At 35.0% G+C, this 26,311-nt stretch overlaps 1 protein-coding gene across 1 annotated transcript in view; it reads left to right on the top strand.

Annotated features, from left to right (window-relative positions):
- LOC138703641 (odorant receptor 67c-like) overlaps nucleotides 1-23,892 on the top strand; it is a 43,472-nt gene extending 19,580 nt beyond the window's left edge. Inside the window, exons 2-6 of the mRNA XM_069832069.1 lie at nucleotides 1,985-2,174; nucleotides 2,776-2,872; nucleotides 14,289-14,393; nucleotides 21,718-21,873; nucleotides 23,754-23,892. Coding sequence (XP_069688170.1) covers nucleotides 1,985-2,174; nucleotides 2,776-2,872; nucleotides 14,289-14,393; nucleotides 21,718-21,873; nucleotides 23,754-23,810 — 605 coding nt within the window. The 3' untranslated portion in view covers nucleotides 23,811-23,892. The remainder of the gene's footprint in view (nucleotides 1-1,984; nucleotides 2,175-2,775; nucleotides 2,873-14,288; nucleotides 14,394-21,717; nucleotides 21,874-23,753) is intronic.
- The last annotated feature ends 2,419 nt before the right edge of the window (nucleotides 23,893-26,311 follow it).

The following is a 26,311-nucleotide window of genomic DNA, read 5'->3' as shown; positions in this document are numbered from 1 at the left end:
CAGCATGACTCGTAGGATTTTTTCATTTCGGTTCGAATTTTGTCCTTAAAATATTGTATCGTGTGAGTCGTTTTTGATTCACTTTTCCCATTAGTTAATCATGCAGGAAGAAATCAGCTGCTGATAGATCAGGTTGTATATCGCCAAAACGAGAAATGACATGTTGCAGGAATATTTTTCTTAAAGTCTGCATGGAATGGATGTAAATGTAAATGATGATGTAAGATACGTCTAACTCTTCTGTCTGACATACCGAAGGCTTGTGAATGCTGAAGAACAGACCGGCGAGGACTCCGCTGAACATCGTCCTCACTCTACGTGCGGCTCCAGGGCGACCAGAAAGCTTTTTATCGGCGGCTGACGCATTTCTCTTAAATGCATAAATCCAATTGAGGATGACGTGACGATTTGAAACGTTCCCATTTCTTCCGATGTGAAAGTGACGCCTAAAAGAAGTGTTTGAGTAGCCTAGTCATCAAGCAGGCCTATTCTTATAATACCACAGTGGGCTATAACAGAGAGACAGCCACAAGATTTATTTGTGAATACTTTGCTGATGGAATTGCTGTTAAGTTAGACAGTGCAGGCACAACAGACGAGAACACTGCACTCGCTCGCGCCATGCACGTCTTGTCCGCTCTGACGCTCATCTTCAAGACGTGCCCTAAACTCTTTACTACGTTCTGCATTGCTTTTAGGTGCACCAAACGATTCGTCTCGATGTTCCGCATCATCCTGAAGCCATCTCATCTATTTCGTATTGGTTTTTGACCGAAAATCTTTGACATTTTGAAATTCTGTCGGCAAATTTCACTTTACACGCGCACCACACGATTGTTTTAAATGCCACTCTACAGCAGTCTAATATGCCTTAAAGAACTCTTCATTCCCTTTCAAACGACATCTCGATTATCAAACACGTCCATTCAGTCTGAAGTTACAGCCGATACTAAAACAAAACAGCGCTACAATCGGCGCCATTTTGTTTTCTCTCGCGCTATGATGACGTCGTTGACGGGAGTGACTATTATGTCATCTCATGCACAATTATGTTCTCTACACGATGGTATATGTCACATAGTTCTAGGCTGCATTGTTTCTGAGATAGGATAAGGACCGAAAGAATAGACGTATTCACTGAAAAATGCCTCCATGGCAAAAGCCCGAAATTCATTCAGCCAACATTCCATGATTACTAAATGGTACTAATTACTCGAAACATTGTTATGTATAGCACAAGGAAATGCTGCCAACTTCAAATCGTCTAATTTTTTTGCCAGACCTTGTAATCTCTGTTTATGGATGAAATCGCAGCAACGATCCGTTGTGTTAATTCTTTTTAGTCTTAAGGTGTATATAAGGCACATGAATATTGTAACCTTCACTTACCCCCAAAGGAGGAAGTCACGCGGTATAAAGTCTGGTGATCTGGGAGGCCCAGCGGCGGTAGCACGTCCAATCGAACGATGTGGTAGATGTTAAATTCGAAAATGTCTACGAAACAACCTTTGTACCAGCATTACTGAATTTGTTTGCGCAAGCTGCAGAACGCAAAATGATTTATAATGTAGAGTTTACATGTTGCAACAATGTCTCTCGTGAAAGCGGAAATAATACGTTTTCCGAAACTTAGAACTTGGAAACTTTCAGAGTTTAACTATTAAATTACGTGTATGATTTTAGTGTCACATTAACAATTACAGAATAATGATCACATTAAAGTGTTACCATCTTTTTTATACACAGTGGTTAGGTCCAAGGATTCGTCCTGCTTAATTTAGTTTTGGCACAACTAATTTAATTTTCTCGAGATTTTACCCAATTGTAAATCGAATTTCATTAAATTTCACGGTGAATTCTCAAATTAATCTCGTCAATATATTATTATTATCAACTGACCGACAAAAATGGGAAGAAATGTAAGTATGGTTATACAACCCGGTCAACTCGGCTGTCACTCAAACAGTTGAGCTTCAATCGGCAGGGAAGCAATGGGCTAATATAACCTTGAATCGTTCCAGCGTGACTTTGACCGGCTTACACATACCGAACGCAATTAACAGAGATTCTGAAGATGTGCTTATCGATGGAATCTGCCTGAGCAAAAGATTATATCAAGAGGAAATGCAGCGATATTTGGCATGTTGCGTAGAACAACATCAGAAAATATTCAAGTGAGCCAAAACTAATTTTAACTAATTTCAAGGAAAAAATTGTTTCGTGTTGGTTATCGATCCCGGGGCCCTTTGCTTAGCGCACGAATATTCCACTGACTGAGCTACCGCTGGAACTATACACGACACCGTCACAATTCTTTCCTTAATATCCACACAACTCAAAATGGGCTATTAAGGGAATAACTGTGACGGTGTTGTGTGTAATTCCTGGAGTAGCTCAGTCGATAGAGGATTCGTGCGCTCAACGAAGGGTCTAGGGATCGATACCCGGGCCCGGAACAATTTTTCCCTTGAAATTATTCAAGCATGTTTCACGGGGAGCTTCTACCTGAAAGCCAGATTTGCATAATTTTAACTACTCCATTTATTATAATCATAAATATTGACAGAGGCACACAAAACGAAATCTGTAACTCCTCTTCGCAATTAAATAACAAATGGCTAGTTTCTCCTGCAAGAAGAAATAAAATTGTACTTCTCGATACCATTGTTAGATTAAAAAGTTGGCATTATTATGGAAGTGCACTAAAGCTTATATTGCTCTTTCATTAAATATTTTCTATTCACTTGCGTGTTGATTTTTGTGTTTGTTTTTCAGGATTGTGGAGGAACTGGACGCTGTGCTCAGCTTCGTCATGATGATGATCATTCTAAGTTCAGCTGCACTTTTTGCTTTCCTTGGGATGCGATTGGCGGTAAGTTTTACTTTGAAAATCAGCCCAATTAAATCAATTATATTTGTCACAAGTGCATATGAAAAACTATAGAAAAGTTAGGGATACAGTTCGCCTAAACTTATTTTATACAGTAAGTACATAGAGGAGCAGGTAGTTATAACTGCACGCTTTCTTAATCACGCAACTAGAAGAGAAGTGTGGATCAGCGAAGGACTAAGTTCTTACCTCTTTCGGAACAGAACCCACTTTTCCCCCGTCCCTATCAAATATCTACAGTATGAACCATGAAAATCTGTTTCCCTTCACACAGAATATTTCTAATAATAATCATGCAACTAAGCAGCTTAGAATTCATTTTATTTGTAGAAATATTTTCCGTCACTTCCACTTATCATTGCTTTTTGTTCTGAATGTCCTTTGACGGAAAATATACAGAACTTGAATATAACTAGATACCGAGGACAAACTGCAGAAAGCAGTGTATTATTTTAATACTGTATGTCAAAATTTTAATTTAAATATTTGGGGCAAGATCCCTGTAAGATAAAATACAATAATAGAAAATGCGATATTGGAACAAGCGTCACACTTTAATTATCCAGGCTGTAATATATCCTACCGGAAGGAGAAAGATACAAATAAGAATCTGCAAAATTACTAATCAGCATATGATCATCAGAAGAACATTAAAGGGAAACTGTGGACAAGAGACCCAGTTACGTTTATGTAAATTACCCTCTGTACTGTCGTCCTTATATGGCAGTGAATCATGGACTGTGGGAAGAGTGAAGAAGATAACATACAAGTCACTGACATGAATAGGGACCGGATTTTTATGTAATATCAAGGTGTAAAATATGTACATATTTATGTAAGAAAAATAAGCTGAATATGTACCAAAATATGTAAAATCATGAAAATACTTAATATCAATATCTGGCAGGTATAGGATAGATAAGACTCTCCAGTTGTGATTTCATAGAGCACCCGACTTTTTTACCGCACACACTATTCCTATTTTTCCATCTGTAGTGAAAGCTTCGTCCATCGCAATCTATGATTTTATTTTTGTCTTTAGGGTTGAAGATACAGGGGTCATTTTAGTAGTTAAAAGCAATAGATAAACTCACTTGCACTTTATACTGTAAGTACTAAAACTAGAGAACTGAGTGAAATGAATGACATAACAGAACTGCAAGCACTGTTTCACTCTACTGGATTAGGAGAAAATAGGATATGTGAGACACATGGATTTTAGCTGCTCCCTGTAAGAAACAATGTACCTACTAAAACCTCAAACTATAAGCATTTACAAACTATTGTTTGAAAAGTGACATTCCTGTCCCATTCAGAAGGGTAGGATTATTCCAGCCGAGAACCATACTTTCTAATTGCTCGGAAAATTCCATTTCCGTATAGGTCTACTATTTATTTTAATCTTTCAACATCTTTCCAGTTTGTTCCTTTATTCCAGATTCTTTTCAAAAGTCGGCTACTTTATTGCGGCTCATGTCACATTTGATACGGGTTTTCCTGGAAGGATTAGGAAGAGGGTGGGTAAGGTTGCAAATTGCATGGGAAGGGCTTGTTAAGACGTGTGCAGAACAATTATAGTTCGAGACAAATCAAGTCATCCTCATCCCAATCCACCACATGAAAGCAACGCTACTTTCCGAGTGATTTTTTACAATACAAGGTAGTTGTATGAGGAAGGTTGCCTTTTGTTAACTCATATTTACAGTGGGCGGTATGGGGTGAGTGCCTCTATTACTTTCTGGAACAAAGGACGTTATGTTTCGTCCCGAATTATATCCTTTCTTGGGTAGGTAAAAAAGCTTTTTAAATCTGTGTATTTCAAATTGTAAACTTCCTCAGCAGAAGTTTTTTTTTTTTTTTTTCCTTTTAGAGAAGTAAAAATGAATAAAACCCCTAAATATGTACATTTATGTAATACCAAGCCATAATATGTAATGTGGGGTAAATATGTAAAAATATGTAATATCAAATTTTAATATATTAATGGTAATTACAATATTCGCAAAGATTTGTTATTTATATACGGTTAGGCTGAAAGGTATATAATATGTAATTACATAAAAATCCGGTCCCTAGACATGAAATTCCTTTGGAGTGTGTATGGTTGTATAAAAATGGATAAAGTAAGGCATGAAAATATAAGAGAATTTCTAACTATTTTTTTCAATAAATTATAAAATAAAAGAATATATGCTAAAATGGAAAGAACACGCTGACCGAATGGAGGTAGGTAGATTGTCTAAAGAAATACTTTTAAAATTACGAGTATAAACCAAAAGAGAGAAGGAATGTCCTTAGACTTGTTAGAAGATGGATTGATGTTTAAACAGGCTGTTAAGGCTGTTCTTGAAATGATGATGATGACTAATATAACATATTGGAACATGACTGTAAAAGTTAGAAGTAAATTATCTTCAAGTCTGAAAAATTAAAACACAGGTCTGGAATATATAATTCAATTTAATAAACAATTCTAAAAAAATCGTTATTGTGCCCATAAGAAAGGAATAGGTTTATAATATTTAATAACATAGACCTATCCGATTTTTAATGGTGGGTAGTTTGGTAATTATGGCTTATACAGAAAGGAGTTGCTATGACAATAGCTATGTATTGCATATTATTGCATGGTAAATCGTTTCATAATGTTAACTTTATGGCACAAATTATGCCGTCCTAATAGAAGTGACACTCATGACGTTTTAGTTGACGTAGCAATATTTTACGACACTGGTACAATAATGTGGCATAATGTAGACGATTAGGACTAAAGATAAAGAATGTTTATAATGCTGGTGTACAAAAAAGTTATTTTATGATATTTTGAATAATAAAGATTGTTTAAGAGAAGTGCATCTATGTACGTAAAGTACGACTTAACAGGCTAGCACTTTTTATTTTACACTTAACGGGCTACACAACCGTTTCATTTAACATCTCACTCACTGCCTTCTTTATTCGCCATTCATTAAGTAGTGACAGCTCCTTATAATATCGATCTCGCTATTTCTCTGGTATAGCCCTTTGTGTTGCTTGTTCTGGTTCTGCCAATATTTCGTTAGGAATTTCAATGCAATCCATTTCCAGAAATTAATCTCAGACAAAACATTTGTAGTAAACACGTTTGTTTTATTTTTCTACAGTAGTAACTGATTATGACGTTTTCCCTATCATAGTAACTGATTAAGACGTTTCTCAATGGTTATTTTATATATAAATTCTCAGTAATTTCTGTTCCAACAACATGCAAAATACAGTAAAACTTGGTTATAGCGACCTCGTTTTGTGCGACACCTCGCCTATAACGTCAAATATTCTGTGGTTCCAACTAATTCCCCATAAGACATATGCTTTCCTACCTTGCTTAATACGACAAACGCATATGCGTCTACCTCGCATATAACGTCATTTTCAATCTCAGTTTGGAATACAATTTTCTAAGGACCAAAGTATTTTAAGAAATATTTTGCTGAAATGTGGAAAATTCATTACAGTTCCCTTCCATCATAGACCTCTGGAATGCAGGCAGATTCCTCATCCCATTGTAATCCGCCCGAATTCATGCGGTATTAATGGTACCTGCATGCGGTCAGTTTCGACAGGAAGTTTTCATAAGTGCACACATTTTAACGCAGTATGGCCACTAAAAAAAGTGAGTAACACTTTAAAAGCCATTAGAATTGTGAACATTTCTATGAAGCTAGAGAAGGGAGTATCAAGCTAGGAGAAGGAGCAGTGAAATTGCAACTGAAATAATAAACACAGAATTTAATTTAGAAAGCGTATATTGGGCAAGTAGGAGACAACAGAGTAAAATGACTGATTACTACACTCCTCAGTAAATAAGTTTGGTGAGTAATGAACAAACTGTTTTAATACAGAATACTGTATTTATAATTGTATATGTGTTTTATTGCGTTTATGGTATGCTTAAAAGTGAATACATAAATCTAAAATAAGCCTAATTATCAGGGAAAGGATTTATATGTAAATACATAATTACTTATAAAGCTAATATAATTTATATTTTGCATTATCTTTATGTTTCACAATGTGTAGGGTTGAAAAATCCTACTTTTATTTTCCATATTTTTCCATATTTTAGAGTTTAGTACATATTTTCGTTAATTTCCATATATTTTCCATATTTCATATAAAACAGTCCATATTATATTAGGTTTAACAATAAAACAAAACAAAATTCCATTAACTTTTAAAAATACATTTCAACAATAGAGATTTAAACACATGTTCAGTAATCCCTTTAACATCAGAGTTATTTGAAAATTAGCAGTCCTATCAACAATGGGAAAGTAAGTTACAAAACTGTATTAATTTAATTTAAAATTTTTAACAGACTTCAGTTGTGCAGCTCAACAGTTAAATGCCAGTCAGAGTACACATAGGTTCAGTTTTGTAAATCATACTATAAAGACGGTAAATATGCCAAAAGTACGTCATTCAGTCAATTTAAAATCAAAACTAACAAGTTACATTTCAGAATTTAAAGAAGATGGTTTATCAACTGACAATAAAATATTATTTTGTAATTTGTGTCAGTGTGCAGTATCATCTACACAAAAGTTCCTGGTGCAACAACACATTACAACTAGTAAACATCAGGCCAACAAACAACTAAATTCCAAGCAGAGACAATTGTTTTTAACACAACCAACAACATCGAATGTAAGACCTGAGTTTAACATCGACCTGTGCCGTTCTCTCATCTCTGCTGATATTCCTCTCTACAAACTAAAGAATAAGGTCTTCAGGGAATTCCTTGAAAAATATACTCAACATACAATCCCGGATGAGTCAACACTTAGGAAGACGTATGCTCCATCCATCTACGATGAGACAATACAGAAGATAAGAGATGAAATTAAAGATAGTTCAATTTGGGTTTCCATTGATGAGACTCCCGACAAAGAAGGTAGACTTGTTGGTAATGTAGTTATCGGTTTGTTAAGTGAACAATATTCTGAACGAATTCTTTTACATTGTGATGTTCTAGAAAAGTGCAATAACAAAACTATAGTTAAACTGTTCAACGAAGCTATGGGTATCCTGTGGCCAAAGGGTATTATGTACGATAATGTGTTATTCTTTATTAGCGATGCTGCCCCTTATATGGTCAAAGCTGGACAAGCATTATCTGTTGTATATCCTAAATTGACTCATTTTACTTGTGTGGCGCATGCATTTCATCGTGTGGCAGAAGTGGTCAGAGACAATTTCCCTAAAGTAGATTTGTTGATTTCATCAGTGAAAAAAGTATTTCTCAAAGCTCCCAGTATAGTTAACGTGTTGAAAGAAATGTACCCTGAAATTCCATTGCCACCAAAGCCAATTTTAACTAGATGGGGTACATGGCTAGAAGCAGTTGAATATTATGCCGAACATATAGACTCTATTAACAATGTTCTCCTTGCATTGGACTCTGAAGATGCAGTCTCAATTGATACTGCGAAAACAGTTACCTGTGACATAAGTGTGAAGAATGACTTAGCTCACATTCAGCATACATTTTCATGCATCATAAAAACGCTCAAAAGTCTCCAAAATAGGCACCTTTCACTATCTGAAAGTTTTGAAATTATAAATAGTACTGTGGAACAACTGAATCGTGGTAGAGGTAAAGTTGCAGATGCAGTAAGAGCTAAGGTGGACACTGTACTTTCAAAAAACCCTGGATATGAAGAACTACAAAAGGTTGTTGCTGTGATGAGTGGTGAATCAACAGTGAAGATTAACTTGGACTTATCCCCAGCAGACATTGTGAAATTGAATTATGTACCAGTTACTTCTTGTGACGTCGAACGCTCTTTTAGTCAGTATAAATCTATCCTCAGAGACAATAGAAGAAGATTCACTTTTCAGCACTTGAAAGAAATGTTTGTAACCTATTGTTATGGTAACAGACAATAAAAATTGTGTTTTGTTGAAACTACATTGGAAGATAAGGTACGTCCATTATATTTTTTGTTTAGTTTGATTAAAATGTACCAATATTTAACGTACATAGTCATTTTTTTATAATTTTAAGTCCATATTTAATTCCATATTTTGGTAAAAATCCATATTTAATTCCATATTTTGGTAAAAATAACTACATATATATTTACATATTTCATATATTTTTAGTCCATATAAATCCGTTCCCTGATAATAAGTAATGAAGACTGACAATAGAAGTCCAGGTGTGTTGCAAAAGTGGCTTATACTTAAGCACCTAAGTCAAGATACGTAATAATCACTTTTTCAGAATTATTGCAATGCCTCTCAACAATAAAATGTTTTTGTAATTTATTTTAGAAATCTGTTAAGTTTTATTTCGTAGAACATTCCTGACATGCTACACGGCGCGAATGCCGAAGAGATACAATTGTCTAAAACAGGTTTGGGAAATTATTTTTATTTGTGAGTTAGTAAAAATATAACGTTACGAAGATGGCTGATCATAATTCATTATGAATTTTACGAGCTTCAATTCCTCTGTCATGCCGCAAACGATATTTCCGTGTATAGTTCAACTTTTTTAATTATTCCACTTGTTGAATATGCACCCAGTTCATGATATGAAAGTTTGTTCTCTTGATTAGACATGCAAAGGCCTCTGTATAATCCCAAAATTAAGCCACTTGTCTTGATAATTACTGTACGTTCAAGTAGTAGGCCTATATGTCCGCCGCTATCACTTTGTGGATTATGTACAGGCTTTCCAGTCCAGGCGGCTCTTTTTCATGTTGACTACATGTGGATATGTTTAATACTGGCTTGTAAGTCGGCGTCAAAGTAGGAGGTAAAACAAGATAAACAAATAGGTGTAAGTAATTAATTCGTCACATAACCCCATGATATAGCTGTATATATACACTTGGTCAGTGAAAATTTGAAAGTGGCCGGTCTCTTAAGCAGTGAAAGTGGCCGGTCTCTTAAGCAGTGAAAATTTTCCAAATCCCTTCGGGTGAGTGCGCAGTTCACTATCGTAAACCTCCGTGCGCCGCTTTAGTTAACTCCATAAAACAAGGCGCTGATTTGGGCTACCTCCACAGCATGCTTCGAATCTCCGTAGAGAATGTTTTGTTTTGTCCTTCATTTTATTTTTAAAACTCCTTTTAGTGTAATATAATCAAATAATTTTGCTTATGTTAATTCATGTTACTTAAAGATAATTACAAAAGTGGTGAAAATTTGTGGTTATAAAATTACAGGAAATCAGGATATATTTTGTCAACAGAATTATGGTTTTTCTTCTCGTTTACAATTACTACGTTTAGGGCCTGATGATCACGGATTTAGATTAGTATATTAATCATATTCCCTGCAGTACAACTTACAAATTAATCATTGTCAATTATTTAACCATCAACATATTATTTACTCAATGTTCCTAGACATTAGAGTGTAAAGCAGCAGGAATTAATAAAATAATTAACACAGCATTTTAATATCTCCACAGCATGCTTGGCGTGGAGCAGTGGTTAAGCTACTGAACTTTTATGCAGATAGTTTGAGTTTGAATCTCCGTAGTGAGTTTTTTGTTTTGTCCCTTTTTTTTTTTTTTTTTTTTTTTTTTTGCAATTCCTTTTAGTGTAACATAATTAAATAATTTTGCTTATGTTAATTGATGTTACTTAAAGATAATTAAAAATTGGTGAAAATTTATGGTTATAATTCCAGGAAAGCACGATATATTTTGTCATCAGAATTATGGTTTTTCTTCTTGTTTACAATTACTATGTTTAGGCCCTGATGATCACGGATTTAGATTAGTATAATAATCATATTCCCTGTAGCACAATTTGCAAATTAATTATTGCCAATTATTTAACCGATAACATATTTACTGAATGTTACTTAGGCAATAGAGTGAAAAGTAGCAGGAATTAATAAAATAATTAACACAGCATTTTAATATGAAAGCCCATAATTGTCGTCTTTAGTGCTACTGCCATCTATTAACAAGAAAAAATAATAAAGCGAAAAGTATTCTAAGGATAAAAAAATAACGAAAACCTGTTATATTTTCACTGATGTATTTAAAAGGCAACAAAAAAGTTTAGTAATTCACTACGATTTGAACATGCAACCTCACGAACTCTTTACAATTGCTCTACAAACTACGCTAAGAGTTTTAATGGAGTCAAAAGGGCATTGTAACGAGCAATGGTCATACTCCACTTGAGAACCTGTTATACAGTATATAGTGTTTGTGTTACAATATTCACTGTTTAAACACTCTGAACGATTTGTCTGATTTAAATCTCGCATATGAATTATTTTCTTGGAAGATTTTAGTGATTAATAGATGTGCTCTCCATTATAACTACTAGAAGAATATATGCAATCTTTTGAACAAATCTGGCTGTCCCGAGCTCTCACGGAAATACCCGATTCGAACTTAGTGTCTCAGACGCCGGCCACTTTCATTTGGACCAAGTGTACAGTATTTATCTTTATATTTAGGAAATTCGGTTTTTAATAAACGTTAAAATAAATTTGACGGTTTTCGTTTAACCAAGCGTAATGTATAGGGGAGGCCACAACTAATACAACAAGGCTGGAAGCGAATTTCTAATTCGGTCTGGGGCTATTTGAACTCAGACGATATTAGTAAAGAAAACTGTAATAATTCTATATAGATGGATTAATTAATTTGAATCCTGGGACATACTAGACCAGGAGTCGTCATCTCAGTGCACTATGGTGCAAGCACAGACTGCTCGCTAGCTCAGTTCTATCCCTTAGACATCAACTGTGCAGCAGGAGTTGGGGGAAGGAATCGGGTGATGACAGTGGCGTCCGTTTACTTGTTCAACCCTTTTAATGAGTCTCTAATAATTATAATAAACACGGAAGAAGCATGTACTTAATTTATTTTAAGAGGAACTGTGTAATAAGTAAATCACTTTTCAGTTTAAGACAAGAAACAATATGTATTTTCCCGTTATGTATTGTATCGGTTTTGAAAGTAAATAGTTTTTTATATTAAAGTAATTGAGAACTTACAGACTTATAGGCCTAATGCATTTTAACTATTATGAAAAATTAAACAAATCGAATCCATTAGCAATATTTAAATCGTATCATCCTATTCCTTTGTTCAAGTGTCGTCAATAAAATAAAATAAATTATCCACTTTTTAGCTGACACTATATATCACGAAACCAATTATTTGTTATTATGTATAACATATGAAACATATTATCGTTTCTGTTGCAAGGCTAAAGTAGGCTTAAATTATTTTATTACAGTGTAAATAACAAATTATAAAATTTATTTTCACTGTTCGTTAGCATTGGTTTTCATGGATTTTTAAATCACTTTTTAGTTTAAGACAACAAGCATATTGTACTTTTTCGTTATGTATTGCTGCGGTTTTGAAAGCAAATATATTTTTTTTTTCATATTAAAGTAATTGAAAACTTACAGACCTATAACCAATTTTCACTGTTACAAAATATTAAACAAATCGAATCCATTAGTAATATTTAAATCCTTCATCCTATTCCTTTGCTTAAGTGTCATCAATAAAATAAAATAAATTATCCATTTTTTTTATCCGACACTATATATGTATCACAAAACCAATTATTTGTTATTTTGTATAACATATGAAATATATTGTCGTTTCTGTTACAAGACTGAAGTAGACCTAAATTATTTTATTACAATGTAAATAACAAACGATAAAAATTATTTTCGCTCATCATTAGCATTGGTTTTCCTGGATTTTTTAATTCGTTTTTCCCTCACTAACTGGTTTATGTTAGGTGTCAGTGCTCGTGTAGAACACAATCGAAGAAGACATTGTAAATTATGGTCAGAAAGTTGGCTTCTGTGATGGGATGCGTTGCCTTGGCTCGACACACTGCACACTACTATCTCCTCAGCCAGCGTCTCGGCGCTCCGAACTAGTATGCAGGCCAGTTGACGATGGCTGTACTAGACAGCTCACATCATTTATATGTTAATAATAGGCAAAAATGGTGTTTATATGTTTTTACTTAAAAAGTGAATAAATGTTTTGTACTGAAATTATAGTCCTGTATTTCACATTCATCTTATTCAGTTTAATTAGCTAGTAGGTACTGATCCATTCATTGTTTAGATGTGCGACAGTCTGAACAGTCCATCCTCATTGGTTCACAGAAATGGCTTCATACCAAAAACAGGATTGAGGGTTAATTATTAAAAATACATAAACAAACAGGATAGAGCATCCATATGGAATGTTGAAATCTCTACAGATAAACATTAGAACATAGATATTTCAGTTAATGAAAAAGAACCATCTTAAATAATGTTTGAGTTATGCAGAGTGTAGAAGAATACATTCTACGAACTCTTAGGGCTGTATTCATAGACAGTTTTAGCGCGGGTTTCCGGTGGATGATCAGCGTTTTTCGTATTCATAAACCAGTGTTAGCGATATGATATGATTTGAATTCTGTACTAGTAACCAGTGGATAGCCGGGGCTAGTTTAGTACGCTCGTAGCGCGTGCTGTGAAATGTCTATGAATAGCACCCCAAGGGATTATAGGGGAGCGAAATATAAACAACTTTTAATCATAAACATGTATTCGGAAAAGTCTCTTTCAAAGACTTATTTACACAAACTTTCTGCTTTGTTTCACATCATTATTTTCCATTCCCTTCTTTGTATTTAAAACAGTTCAACGTGGCATCCACCAACGTTACTGCACATCTCACAGTGATGGAGCATATTCTGGTGCACTCTTCCGAAGATTCCAGAATCTCTTCACAGACTGCTACAAATGAAGCTATTACGTCCCTTCCGTATGAGCTGAGGTCTCATAAATCAGAGTTTTCAGGCGGCTCCGAAGAAAAGGGTTCAATGGGGTGATATCAGGTGAATTTGTTGAACAGGGGACTGGTCTTCCTCTACCAATTCATCGCTTTTGATATCTGGCAGTTACATATCTGCGATCATCACCTCGAAATGGAATGGTACCACATTCTCGGACGAACTGCTCGATTTTCCAACTATGGTAAAACCTCTTGCAAAAATATCAAATACCGATAGCCATCTAGATGTATTGGCAACAAGTAAGACCCTACGATATCTGCCCAGAAGTTTACTGATGGTTTCTGCGATGAATAACGTGAGGATTTTGACAATCCCAAAGGTGCCTGTTCCGTGTGTTTGAACACTATTTCTGGTAAAGTTGGCTTCATCTGTGAACAACACTTTGTTGGGAAAGTGAGGCTTCTCGTAGCATTGTTACAGCAACCACATGCAAAATTCCACTTTTCAAACATAGGCATGCAAGCAACATACAATTCCTTAAAGATTATAAAATGCATTCAGTAAATCCTGTTAGGATACGAAGTCGTATACAACTGTATAATTATTATGAAACTTTGTTGCAGTCAGCAACGGACAGCGCAGTGATTATAATGTCTGTTACTGCTCTGACATTCTGCGTGATGGAGACGGGACTCATCTGCTGGATCGCCAATAATCTAACCACTCAGGTATGCAACACTGGGACATTATTACTTACCAACTGTAAATTAATTTTAAATAAATAGGTTTACGAACGTGACACGTACTTTCTTATACGTCTTACCCGTTTTGCAACAATTCAGTTCCAAAATCATGAAGCGAGTATTCTTGTTTATTGCAGAAGTATTATTCAAAATTCATACTGCACATAAATGGAATAATTTAATATCTAAGCACTAAAACATGAAAATGAATTTCAGTTTTTCATAAAAGAGAGGAATTTCGACTTAATTATCTCTGTACAATTTCGTATGTAATTGAATAGTTTACATTAAGCAACTCTGCGCCCTCATATCTCGTAATACCTACAGAAATTTCTTACATTGTTTTTATATTTACGAAAATCAACGTTTCGTCATGATGGAAATGTCAAACGATACTACTACACCTTGATCTAGTGATTTACTTAGCCTAAGAAATGGGTTTACAACTAGGAACTAGTAAAACTTTAACAGTAAGACCCTACGAAGTGATTGGAATCTTAGGTTCAATTTGCAAGAAAATGTAAAATTAGTTCTATATATTGTGAGGGGCGCACTTTTAAATTAGTTTACTTGGAACTTGGACTTGAGCCTCTCTGCTGCCATGGACCTTCTGTGTAAACTCTCGAGTTGTGTTACTGAATAAATGAGCTAAAGATATAACAGCTATAATTAACACATAACGACTTTAATAAGAAAGACCATTAAGAAAATAAGAAATTTAAATATATACAAATAAATAATATAAGGAAAATTAACCCAAGTACATTGCACAACACATTCAGATTGCCAATACATATATAAATTGCTCCGGCTAACATTCACAAGAACCTACACAATATACCCATACAGGACTATTCACTCTTCCGTAACCATACAAAATATACCTATATTGCATAATAAACTCTTGGATAAACTTGCGTAGTACAATATTACATAATCTTACACGTACTCATATTGCATAGCCCACTCTCACATGACCACACACTTCGATAACAATGATATATAAATGCTTCCGAAAACACTCATTTAACCCAAATACAATATACCTCCTAAAACCGCACACCATGTGCCATACCACCCATAAAATACTCATCACCCCGATACCTGTGCTATAGTTCTCATCGGAATAAGCACAATATAACAACGCCGAGCAGTCGATACTGAGTTTAAAGTAGTCTACATGTTCCAACCGGTAAGAGAAATCCAGATCTCCACAAATAACGTCGTACCAACTAAGCACGCGCAAGTAAAAGTCCCCAAAGATACTTATCAATATATTCAAATATCTGTACTTCTTTACTATCGTGCACCAGAGAATACACTCCAACACCGACAGAACACTTCCGCATACCGGAACCAAAAATCCTAGGCACACGAGTCACTGGACATACACCAAAATGGTGTAACTCGCAAATCACGTAACATAATGCCAATTCACGAGACATTAATAACCACAGCCGCAACCAACGGGCGGCGTGAAGGACTCCACAGAGTCCCAGCAACGCAGTGCACTCCACTGCTGACTGCTATATTTCCGCCCAATATGAACTGCCCCACAACCAGGGAAAAAATCAGCGTCGTTCCAATGATGCCGACTGCCAAACTGCCATAGTGGGATGCACATCACTCCGCAGATACAAACTGGCCAACTTCCTGGATGGTACTCCCATCACAACCACGATGTTAAGTACGCAACTCCAGGACCAAACTCCATCACTGCGGCGATGTTAAGTGCCCAACTCTGAGGATAAGTATCCCATGGCTCCGACGATATTATCTGACGCCATGTCGAGCTTCCTACTCGCTGCGACGATGTTAACTGTCTCGCCATCAGGACGAGACTCCATTCCACTCCGATGATATTCACTGTACCGTATTCAGGGCGAGAGTGTCCTGCACTCCTACAATGGCACTCAGGGCGAGAGTCCTTCCAATGAGAACAGAATGAAACAGGAAAACACCAAAAGACGATACTTTTAGAAAACCAATCAAAATTCAAATCCTCCACACCAGGGTCTCTAAATATACATAATGCAGAATACTAGAATGAAACCTAGCGGTGAACATAAGAACCAAAACCTCGCCATCTAGAAGAAAGAAACAGGAATTAAATAGAATAAAAAGAAAACCACAAAGAATCAACAGGGAAGTAAAATCAATAAATAAGAAGTAGAAAGGAAAAACAGAATGACCCAAAAAAAAAAAAACCAATCATCACAATATTAAACCCTGTTTTTTTTTATGTTTTCACGTTGATGCTTCGACCATCTTATTCCGAGCAATAAAAATAATTACAAAGAAAATAATCTCATAATTGTTTTAGTGGACCGCCATTTTTAATATCTTCATTTTAAATAAAAACCCAAGAATAATTTACTAATAATAATTCCTATATTTCATGTGCGTAACTCCTCAATAAATTGATTCGTAAATACTGAATGACTAAAATTTATTCAATAATCTGGGGTTGATCGTTGTACACAAACCCACTACCACCACCACAACCACCACCATCACCACCACCACCACTACTAATAATAATAATTTATTTTAAATCAAAGCGTTAAGACAGTAAGGTCTTCCATTCGACCAGCAAAACATATACATATGATATGAATGAACTTACAAACTACAAAGAACACAACAAACTTATTGATTTTGGTAAAAGTTACATGTATACAAGAATTACTTATGAATTAAACAGTAAAACACTATGAATTATTAATTAAAGAATAAAATATGATACAAACTGAGTGACAGAATGAAAATAATAGACATAGAATGTTAATATATTTCAAATAATGTTATATAATAGGAGGCAATTATTATGAAACGATTGTGAAAATACAGCGCTAACAGGATGCATGTCAGTATAATTGGAATGAATTGCTGAGAAGGTTATCCTAGCTTTTTTAAAAAGTGTTTATTGTCTTGCAAGCCCTAATACTTTGTGACAAGGAATTCCATTGTCACCAGGTGGAGAGTCTGAGAGATGAGGAGTAACAAGCTGTTCTATGAAGAGGTAGGCCTATACTTGACGTGCCACAGATAAGTGATCTGTGATACGGGTCCCAAAACATTTTTTCTTTAATCGAGATGCCAAGAACATATGTTTCCACGAAATCTTGAAATCGATGTTTTGCAACATCACAACACTATATTTGTAATGAGAATGCATTATGTATACGGTATATTTTTAAATCACAGAATACACACCAATAGGTCAACAATATCAGTTATCGTGGGTAAAAATACATCAGATAAAAAAGTAATACTGTTAGAACAATTTTTCGAGTACAAAAATATGAGTGATTAGTGAGCGATGTCTAAAATAGAGACATAAAAACAGTAAGTTGGAATTTTATAAAACACTGACGTTTGTAAATTTTATTCAAGACCTGAGCGCTAACTCAAAATATTGAAAGGAGACTGTGCTGTATCGTATAAAGGGACGATGAAAAGTTTAAGATCAGTGTGAAGAAAAATAAATGGAAGTAATGTAAATTATTTAGAGACGTATTGCACATAAAGATAATGCATCGGTTATAGAAAATTGTATAAATAACTTCAAATGTACATAGACTATGAAACATTTAGTTACGGGACTTCCATTGACAACCACTTCCGGTAGGACCGAACATGAATCTTCAGCAAGCTCTCTGTCAACTTCCGGTTTTGAGAATGCGTGATCGAATGGCGCTGGTTGTGCAGAGGATCCTAGCTTTTTAAAATTCTACGTTTACTCTAACAAGAAATATATTGCTATCGTGTATGATGTGAATTATAAAATTTAGAGTGAATTAGCAACGAAAATCAGAAGTTACCCTGCCATATCTGACAGTGTTGTTATACATTATGGGGTTCTGCCCCATTACTATGACATTAAGATAATAGAAGCTATTCAAATTAGCATCAGCAACAATTTGATACCATCTTTCATAATGATCTACTTGTACGCCTTGCGGAGATTATTTTGGTCCTCCGCTAGATCGCACGACGCCAGGGATGATGCTGTCAATTCTTTTGTTCGTTAAATTTCTCAAAGATACCATCCGGATCCACCAGTGGGAAACTTAAAAACTGAATGAATTTCTGATATTGCAAAATATGCTACAAATTCGTGACTAACATTGGAAAGCATAATGAATACGTTTCATGTTTAATCTCCCTCTTCTATCTACCTGAACAAGACTGCCTTGTGATACACAAGAAAATTAACCGATGTAAATGAACTAAAGTAATATATAATAATAAATTTCTAATGATAAAAATAACAGAACAAACTATGCGTGTATATTTTTCAGTTTATTATACGTAGACTAATAATGAAAGTCCAAAATACTGCCCGTGTCTCACTTCCAGAGCTGTTTCTTTGCGGGGCGAGACACAGAGGTGGAGAGTGGGAGGTCCTGGGTACCGCATGTGCCTACTACCCTACGTTCAACACATTGGCCTTTTCAGAAATGCTATCATCAGCTATGGAGCAAGATCAGTCATGGACAAACGAATGTATAGGCTATCCCCTCACAAAACAAATTATATCCTACTCATCAATTCCTGTAACTAAACACTAATACCAGTGGTAGACTACAGTCTCTACTTGAGATTATCAACCTAATCGCGATTACGGTTGTCACGTGTACACATCCGTAAACTCTTTCCTCTATGGCAGTGTTTCTCAAACTTTTTCCACCGCGAAACCCCTTTTAATCTAAAGAGTAACTGCGGAATCCTTGTAGGCCTAATATTTTATTAGTAGACTATGTAATAATTAACAGACAAGTGAAAGCTAGTATCTCAATAATTCTGTTCAGTCAGTGGGACGAATGTATTTGCTTTTTAAGCCTGCAATCTGATTTTATGGCGGAAAGTTATAGTCTCATTTCTACTGTACTTCTGCATTTTGTCTTTTCAGTATTTTGTTCTAGTGAAACATACGCAGAGAATTCAGTGATCAAAGTGATTAATATTATGGGTATTTTCCGTTTTAGATGTTCATTAAACATTATTATTATTACGCAAATTATTGGATTATTATTATTATTATTACTATTATTATTATTATTATTATTATTATTATTATTATTATATCGTTGGTTTCATGTTATTATTGATTCATATTTTCGTAACATTTATATATATTTTATGTATAAAATAGCCACCGGAGCAGCCCAGTCGGCTAAGGTGCTTGCCTATCGATCCAGAGTTTCGCTCGGGCGCGGGTTCGAGTCCCGCTTGGGCTGATTACGTGGTTGGATTTTTCCGAGATTTTTCCTAACCGTAAGGCGAATGTCAGGTAATCTTTGGCGAATCCCCGGCCTCATCTCGGCAAATACCATTTCGATATCATCAATCCCATCGATGAAAAATAACCTAGTAGTTGATACAATGTTGTTAAATAACCAAGTAAAAAAGTATAAAACAAAATTTAAAATCATGTAGGGCCCACTGAACCCCGAAACATACTTTGAGAAACGCTGCTCTATGGTAATTCAGCAGTTGTCCAGATGGAACGAAGAGTGGCCTAGTGTGTACATACATTTTAGGAAATCACCATCAGAGATAATAACGACAGTGGTAACCACGATTAGAGTATCTAGTATTATAAACAGTAAAGACTCCTGCAATTACATAGGTTAATGTTTTCACAACATGTAATATGCTGCTGTGCCGCACGCTGCAGCTGCCGTGACGTTGCGAGCAGACCTGAGAGGTGTGGTTATAAGCACTAGGGAACTCTCGGTTCAGAACGTGAGACACGGGCAGTATTATTCTTTTATTTTATCTGACAAGGAATGTCTATGGACCTTCCGACGAGAATCTTCTCGAAACTTTCTGGTGTGGACAAGCATGAGACAGAAGTAACTGGTGCGAAGTGTGGCATTTCGCAATCGTCATGGCTTATGAAAGTGGAGTGCGCCTATAATGTTTGCAGCCATAAATTGTCAAACACACTGTACCTGAGGGATGAAAGTTTCGTGACTATTCTCGTTGGGAGGTCCAAAGTCTTACCTTGTGAGCCAATTAATCACTTTATGTTGTTTGTTTTTAAAAAAGTTACATCACTTTTTTATTAAAATGAACTACATTTCTTTAGCAATATTCTCTGCTAAGTTAACTCTTAGATATAGAAAAAAAGTCCGCCCTACAGCTTAGAAGAAATAGCTGTACATAGGCACCATGTTCTGAACCTCTTCTTGGTTATCAGAAATGCTGAAAAGCCAATTTCCTTGAAATTATGAAAACAGATTCTTGCGCTCTATCATAACGTTCTCTCATGACATATCATAAATATTAGGTTAATGCAAATGTTCATAGTTCTTTTTTATTTTTGGCTGTGTAAAAAGATTTCCAGATGAATAGAAGACAGCAATTAACCTGTAATTTATTCTCCTATATTATCCTCCCAACGAAGCTCCTGGATAGCTGCTTTCGTCATGTTAGCGGAGTGTGGGATTGCATTATCGTATTTCAGCACCACTTGATGTAGTCTTCACGATCGTCTGTCTTCAATTGAGGCTTAAGGCATCTGAATTGTTGGCAATAATGCCAGCAGTTTGTGGTTGTATTCCAGGGAAGCAATTTTTAGTACACGACGCCTTCTTTATCCCACGAGACGCATAACATCATCTTCTGTGGGTGGTATTGTATGTTGAAACGACAGAACCATTTTCTTTCAGTGCTTTCTCTGAAGACATTCTCTCCATATAGGCCACAAATGTTTCGAGCCGCCTCCGTCGCCTCTGCTCTTCTATTAAATTCAAACAGAGAAATATGTCGGAAGTGTTCGTTTTTTCCACTTGGCACTCCAACTTCTTTCTTTAAATCCGCTAGATTTGAGGCACATTTACAAGCAAAACACTCAAAATATAAAATGACAAATGACGAACGATAAACAATCTCCTAACAACGCAGTGTTGTGATGACGAACAAAAATGTTACAAACTTACACATCAACGCAATAATAAAAATTTTCACATTTCAAAATCGGCACTCAATATACACAGAGTGATGAAAGAATGTAGAAGAAGTGTACGTCCAAACATTGGGGACAGGGAAGGGGATGAGCAGAGCGCGAAGGCAGGAGAAGAAACGGAGAAAGTGGAGAATAAGTATAATAAATGAGGCATACACAGTTATATTCCTTTAATTTTTAGGAGAGGAAATACATAAAGGAAATATTCTGAAGCTGCACTGAAACTGCCATTCGGTTAACTTTAAGTAAAGCAGTTATTTTTTTATACCTTCAAAGCATAATATGTGTTATTTTGTAATAATTATGACTCTGCATCTCGGTATGGACCTACAGAGTGAGATGGTGGGAGAAGCTGCTTACAACTGCGGCTGGTACGACGCGTCCAAGAAGTTCAACACTTCAATATCCCTCATCATTATGAGGGCCCAGCGTCCCGCCCAGATGTCTGTGGGCCCGTTCGGCACATTGTCATTAGAGCTATTTGGCAAGGTTTGTATTTATACGTTTTCTCTTGCTTGAAATATCCGATGTGTGATATGGTGAGTAATATTCACGGTAGAGAAGACTAAAACACGATGAGTTATAATTTGTTCTGTACTTTCAACTTCCACACATGTTTGCGAGGCGAGCATAATGTATTCAAGATGTCCTCATATTTATCTCACATTGTGCAATCTTCAAACTTTCCAAGCAGATAAGTGTCTCTGATCAATATTCTGTATGTCAACTACAAACACAATTCGTGATCATGAGAAATAATTTATGAAGACTACTACCAACTTTACCTCTGTCTGTAGGTGATTAGAAATTAAGTTACAAGATTCTAGATGAAGGCTTACTTAAAGTAGGGAGACTGAGAAAATGAAGTCGTGTCTGTGCAAATTGAAGGCTTCAGAACCATAGTGAGCAAAGCGCCATATATTAAAGACGTAGAAAACAAGGGTTAAAATTAGGTTATTAGCATAATTCAATGTAAACATGTAGCAAGTAATATAAAGTATAGCCATTGAAACTAAATGACATGTCAATCTTCATTAAACTATGGCATTCACTTACCTTTACCCCTTACTTTCTCTGTTTTAAATAAAAGGCGCTTAGCCTACTATGGCTCTGAACCCTTCAATTAAACACACAATTTTATTGTCGCCATAAGATTCATATTTGCACGAACAAAAAACTACACACTATCGATAGAGAGCGTTTACTTCCAATTGAAGTGAATGTATAAGTTACTACAACTGCAAACTTTTTCATACAATCATGTATTTCATTGTTGTTATTGATATTATTATTATTATTATTATTATTATTATTATTATTATTATTAATAGTAGTAGTAGTAGTAGTATTAGTAGTAGTAGTAGTAGTAGTAGTAGAGCAGCAGCAGCATAATAGTAGTAGGATCTACAACTATTATCATTATTATTATTATCATTATTATTATCATTGTCATCATAAGTAATAATAGTAACTTAGTAGTATTAGTAATAAATAATAACGGTACGCAGCAGCAGTAGCAGTACCGGTATTAATGAATTGATTTACTTATCCTTTATTCAAGCATGATATAGGCAACTGAAGTGCGTTGTCAAATTAGGGACGGAATTCGAAACAGCCAAAAAACTCTGTGAATTCACCCATATTAATAGTTTATTTCCTTAAGTATAACAAGTATAGGCCTAAAAGAAATACAGCCATTTCTGAAACTAGAATCATAACACCGAATAGATGATTGCCTACCATATAATATCTGAATAAGGCTCATAACACTGTAACTATTAGTAAAGCTACAACATAATATCTTAACGAACTGAAACCTAATTGATTAAATTACCCTATCTACGTATTTTCCTATGCTAACTACCTATACTAACCTCGCGTTACCTAACATGACGTAACATAATCTAACCTAACTTAGTCTAATCTAACCTAACCTAACCTAACCTACCTCTTGTAAGTTTCAGAATTGTTACATGTACACTTTTTGTGTGTGTTTATATTGTTAATTTGGTATGTTGCACAGTTTATATGCGTTCAGTTGATGATCTGGAACTCTGTGATAAGTAACAGAAATTATTATCTGTTGTGAAAGTCACTAATAACTGCAGACCCCTTTATACAATCTCACGTAAAATGTTATATGACTCATAGTAACAGCGGGCATATTGGGGGCGGAATAATATTGAATATACGAGTTTCAATAGGAAAAGTCTATTATTTTGTACATATATAGCCAACATTATGTTAACATCTGTATTTGTGTAAATGATACATAAGGCGGGTCAATGCTTTCACATTTACGTCATGTAATTGAAATAGGAGAACACTGTATGAATAATATGAACAATTTTATTTTTCTCTCATTGCAGATCATGAATTCTGCGTACTCTTACTTCACTCTACTGAAAAATGCCAATGGGAAGTAACACGGTTCCTACAGTACTTCTTACAAAAATATATTTGATTAACTATATGTAATGCACAGTAAAATGTCTGTTTTAGTTGCGACTATGAAGAAAAAAATTAAAAAACGAAAGTGACACCAAATAAGAGTGATCTAGGGAGGAAAACCGAGTGTTCATTCTCTTTGACTGTGAAAATAGGAAGAATTGTTGTGGTGAATATCTCGCAACATCATCTTTTTATGCCCTTACTAGTAGTACAGGTCTAGTTATGCAGACCCACTAAGCGCTTAAATAACTTATCCACTAATACAATAGGATAATGGTAAAATGTTGGAGTTTTGGGTGGGGTATAAACTGAAACTAATCTAAAGTGAGTTTAGTAGCAGAATACAAATAAATAACGCACAAAAACTAAACAAATCAAACGTAACTTTAAAAAGAAATTCAAAAATTAACCTAACGAAACCAAACAAACACCAGCAAACCAAACCTAACGAAAGTATACAAATTAGAACTAACGTGAGTAAACCAAAGTAACCTAAACAAATCCAATTTTATGACCAAAAAAACTAAAATTGATATGAGAAAATTAAATGTAACATAAACAAACAAAAAAAAAAGTACAAACTGCAGTAACCTCAGAAAATCAAGCCCGACCTAAACAAACCAATAAATAACTTAAAAAAACTAATAATCAGGGAACGGATTTATATGGACTAAAAATATATGAAATATGTAAATATATATGTAGTTATTTTTACCAAAATATGGAATTAAATATGGATTTTTACCAAAATATGGAATTAAATATGGACTTAAAATTATAAAAAAATGACTATGTACGTTAAATATTGGTACATTTTAATCAAACTAAACAAAAAATATAATGGACGTACCTTATCTTCCAATGTAGTTTCAACAAAACACAATTTTTATTGTCTGTTACCATAACAATAGGTTACAAACATTTCTTTCAAGTGCTGAAAAGTGAATCTTCTTCTATTGTCTCTGAGGATAGATTTATACTGACTAAAAGAGCGTTCGACGTCACAAGAAGTAACTGGTACATAATTCAATTTCACAATGTCTGCTGGGGATAAGTCCAAGTTAATCTTCACTGTTGATTCACCACTCATCACAGCAACAACCTTTTGTAGTTCTTCATATCCAGGGTTTTTTGAAAGTACAGTGTCCACCTTAGCTCTTACTGCATCTGCAACTTTACCTCTACCACGATTCAGTTGTTCCACAGTACTATTTATAATTTCAAAACTTTCAGATAGTGAAAGGTGCCTATTTTGGAGACTTTTGAGCGTTTTTATGATGCATGAAAATGTATGCTGAATGTGAGCTAAGTCATTCTTCACACTTATGTCACAGGTAACTGTTTTCGCAGTATCAATTGAGACTGCATCTTCAGAGTCCAATGCAAGGAGAACATTGTTAATAGAGTCTATATGTTCGGCATAATATTCAACTGCTTCTAGCCATGTACCCCATCTAGTTAAAATTGGCTTTGGTGGCAATGGAATTTCAGGGTACATTTCTTTCAACACGTTAACTCTACTGGGAGCTTTGAGAAATACTTTTTTCACTGATGAAATCAACAAATCTACTTTAGGGAAATTGTCTCTGACCACTTCTGCCACACGATGAAATGCATGCGCCACACAAGTAAAATGAGTCAATTTAGGATATACAACAGATAATGCTTGTCCAGCTTTGACCATATAAGGGGCAGCATCGCTAATAAAGAATAACACATTATCGTACATAATACCCTTTGGCCACAGGATACCCATAGCTTCGTTGAACAGTTTAACTATAGTTTTGTTATTGCACTTTTCTAGAACATCACAATGTAAAAGAATTCGTTCAGAATATTGTTCACTTAACAAACCGATAACTACATTACCAACAAGTCTACCTTCTTTGTCGGGAGTCTCATCAATGGAAACCCAAATTGAACTATCTTTAATTTCATCTCTTATCTTCTGTATTGTCTCATCGTAGATGGCTGGAGCATACGTCTTCCTAAGTGTTGACTCATCCGGGATTGTATGTTGAGTATATTTTTCAAGGAATTCCCTGAAGACCTTATTCTTTAGTTTGTAGAGAGGAATATCAGCAGAGATGAGAGAACGGCACAGGTCGATGTTAAACTCAGATCTTACATTCGATGTTGTTGGTTGTGTTAAAAACAATTGTCTCTGCTTGGAATTTAGTTGTTTGTTGGCCTGATGTTTACTAGTTGTAATGTGTTGTTGCACCAGGAACTTTTGTGTAGATGATACTGCACACTGACACAAATTACAAAATAATATTTTATTGTCAGTTGATAAACCATCTTCTTTAAATTCTGAAATGTAACTTGTTAGTTTTGATTTTAAATTGACTGAATGACGTACTTTTGGCATATTTACCGTCTTTATAGTATGATTTACAAAACTGAACCTATGTGTACTCTGACTGGCATTTAACTGTTGAGCTGCACAACTGAAGTCTGTTAAAAATTTTAAATT

This window comes from Periplaneta americana, chromosome 1 (genome assembly GCF_040183065.1).
Source record: "Periplaneta americana isolate PAMFEO1 chromosome 1, P.americana_PAMFEO1_priV1, whole genome shotgun sequence".
Classification (NCBI taxonomy): domain Eukaryota; kingdom Metazoa; phylum Arthropoda; class Insecta; order Blattodea; family Blattidae; genus Periplaneta; species Periplaneta americana.
This window is presented reverse-complemented; position numbering and strand designations above follow the sequence as displayed.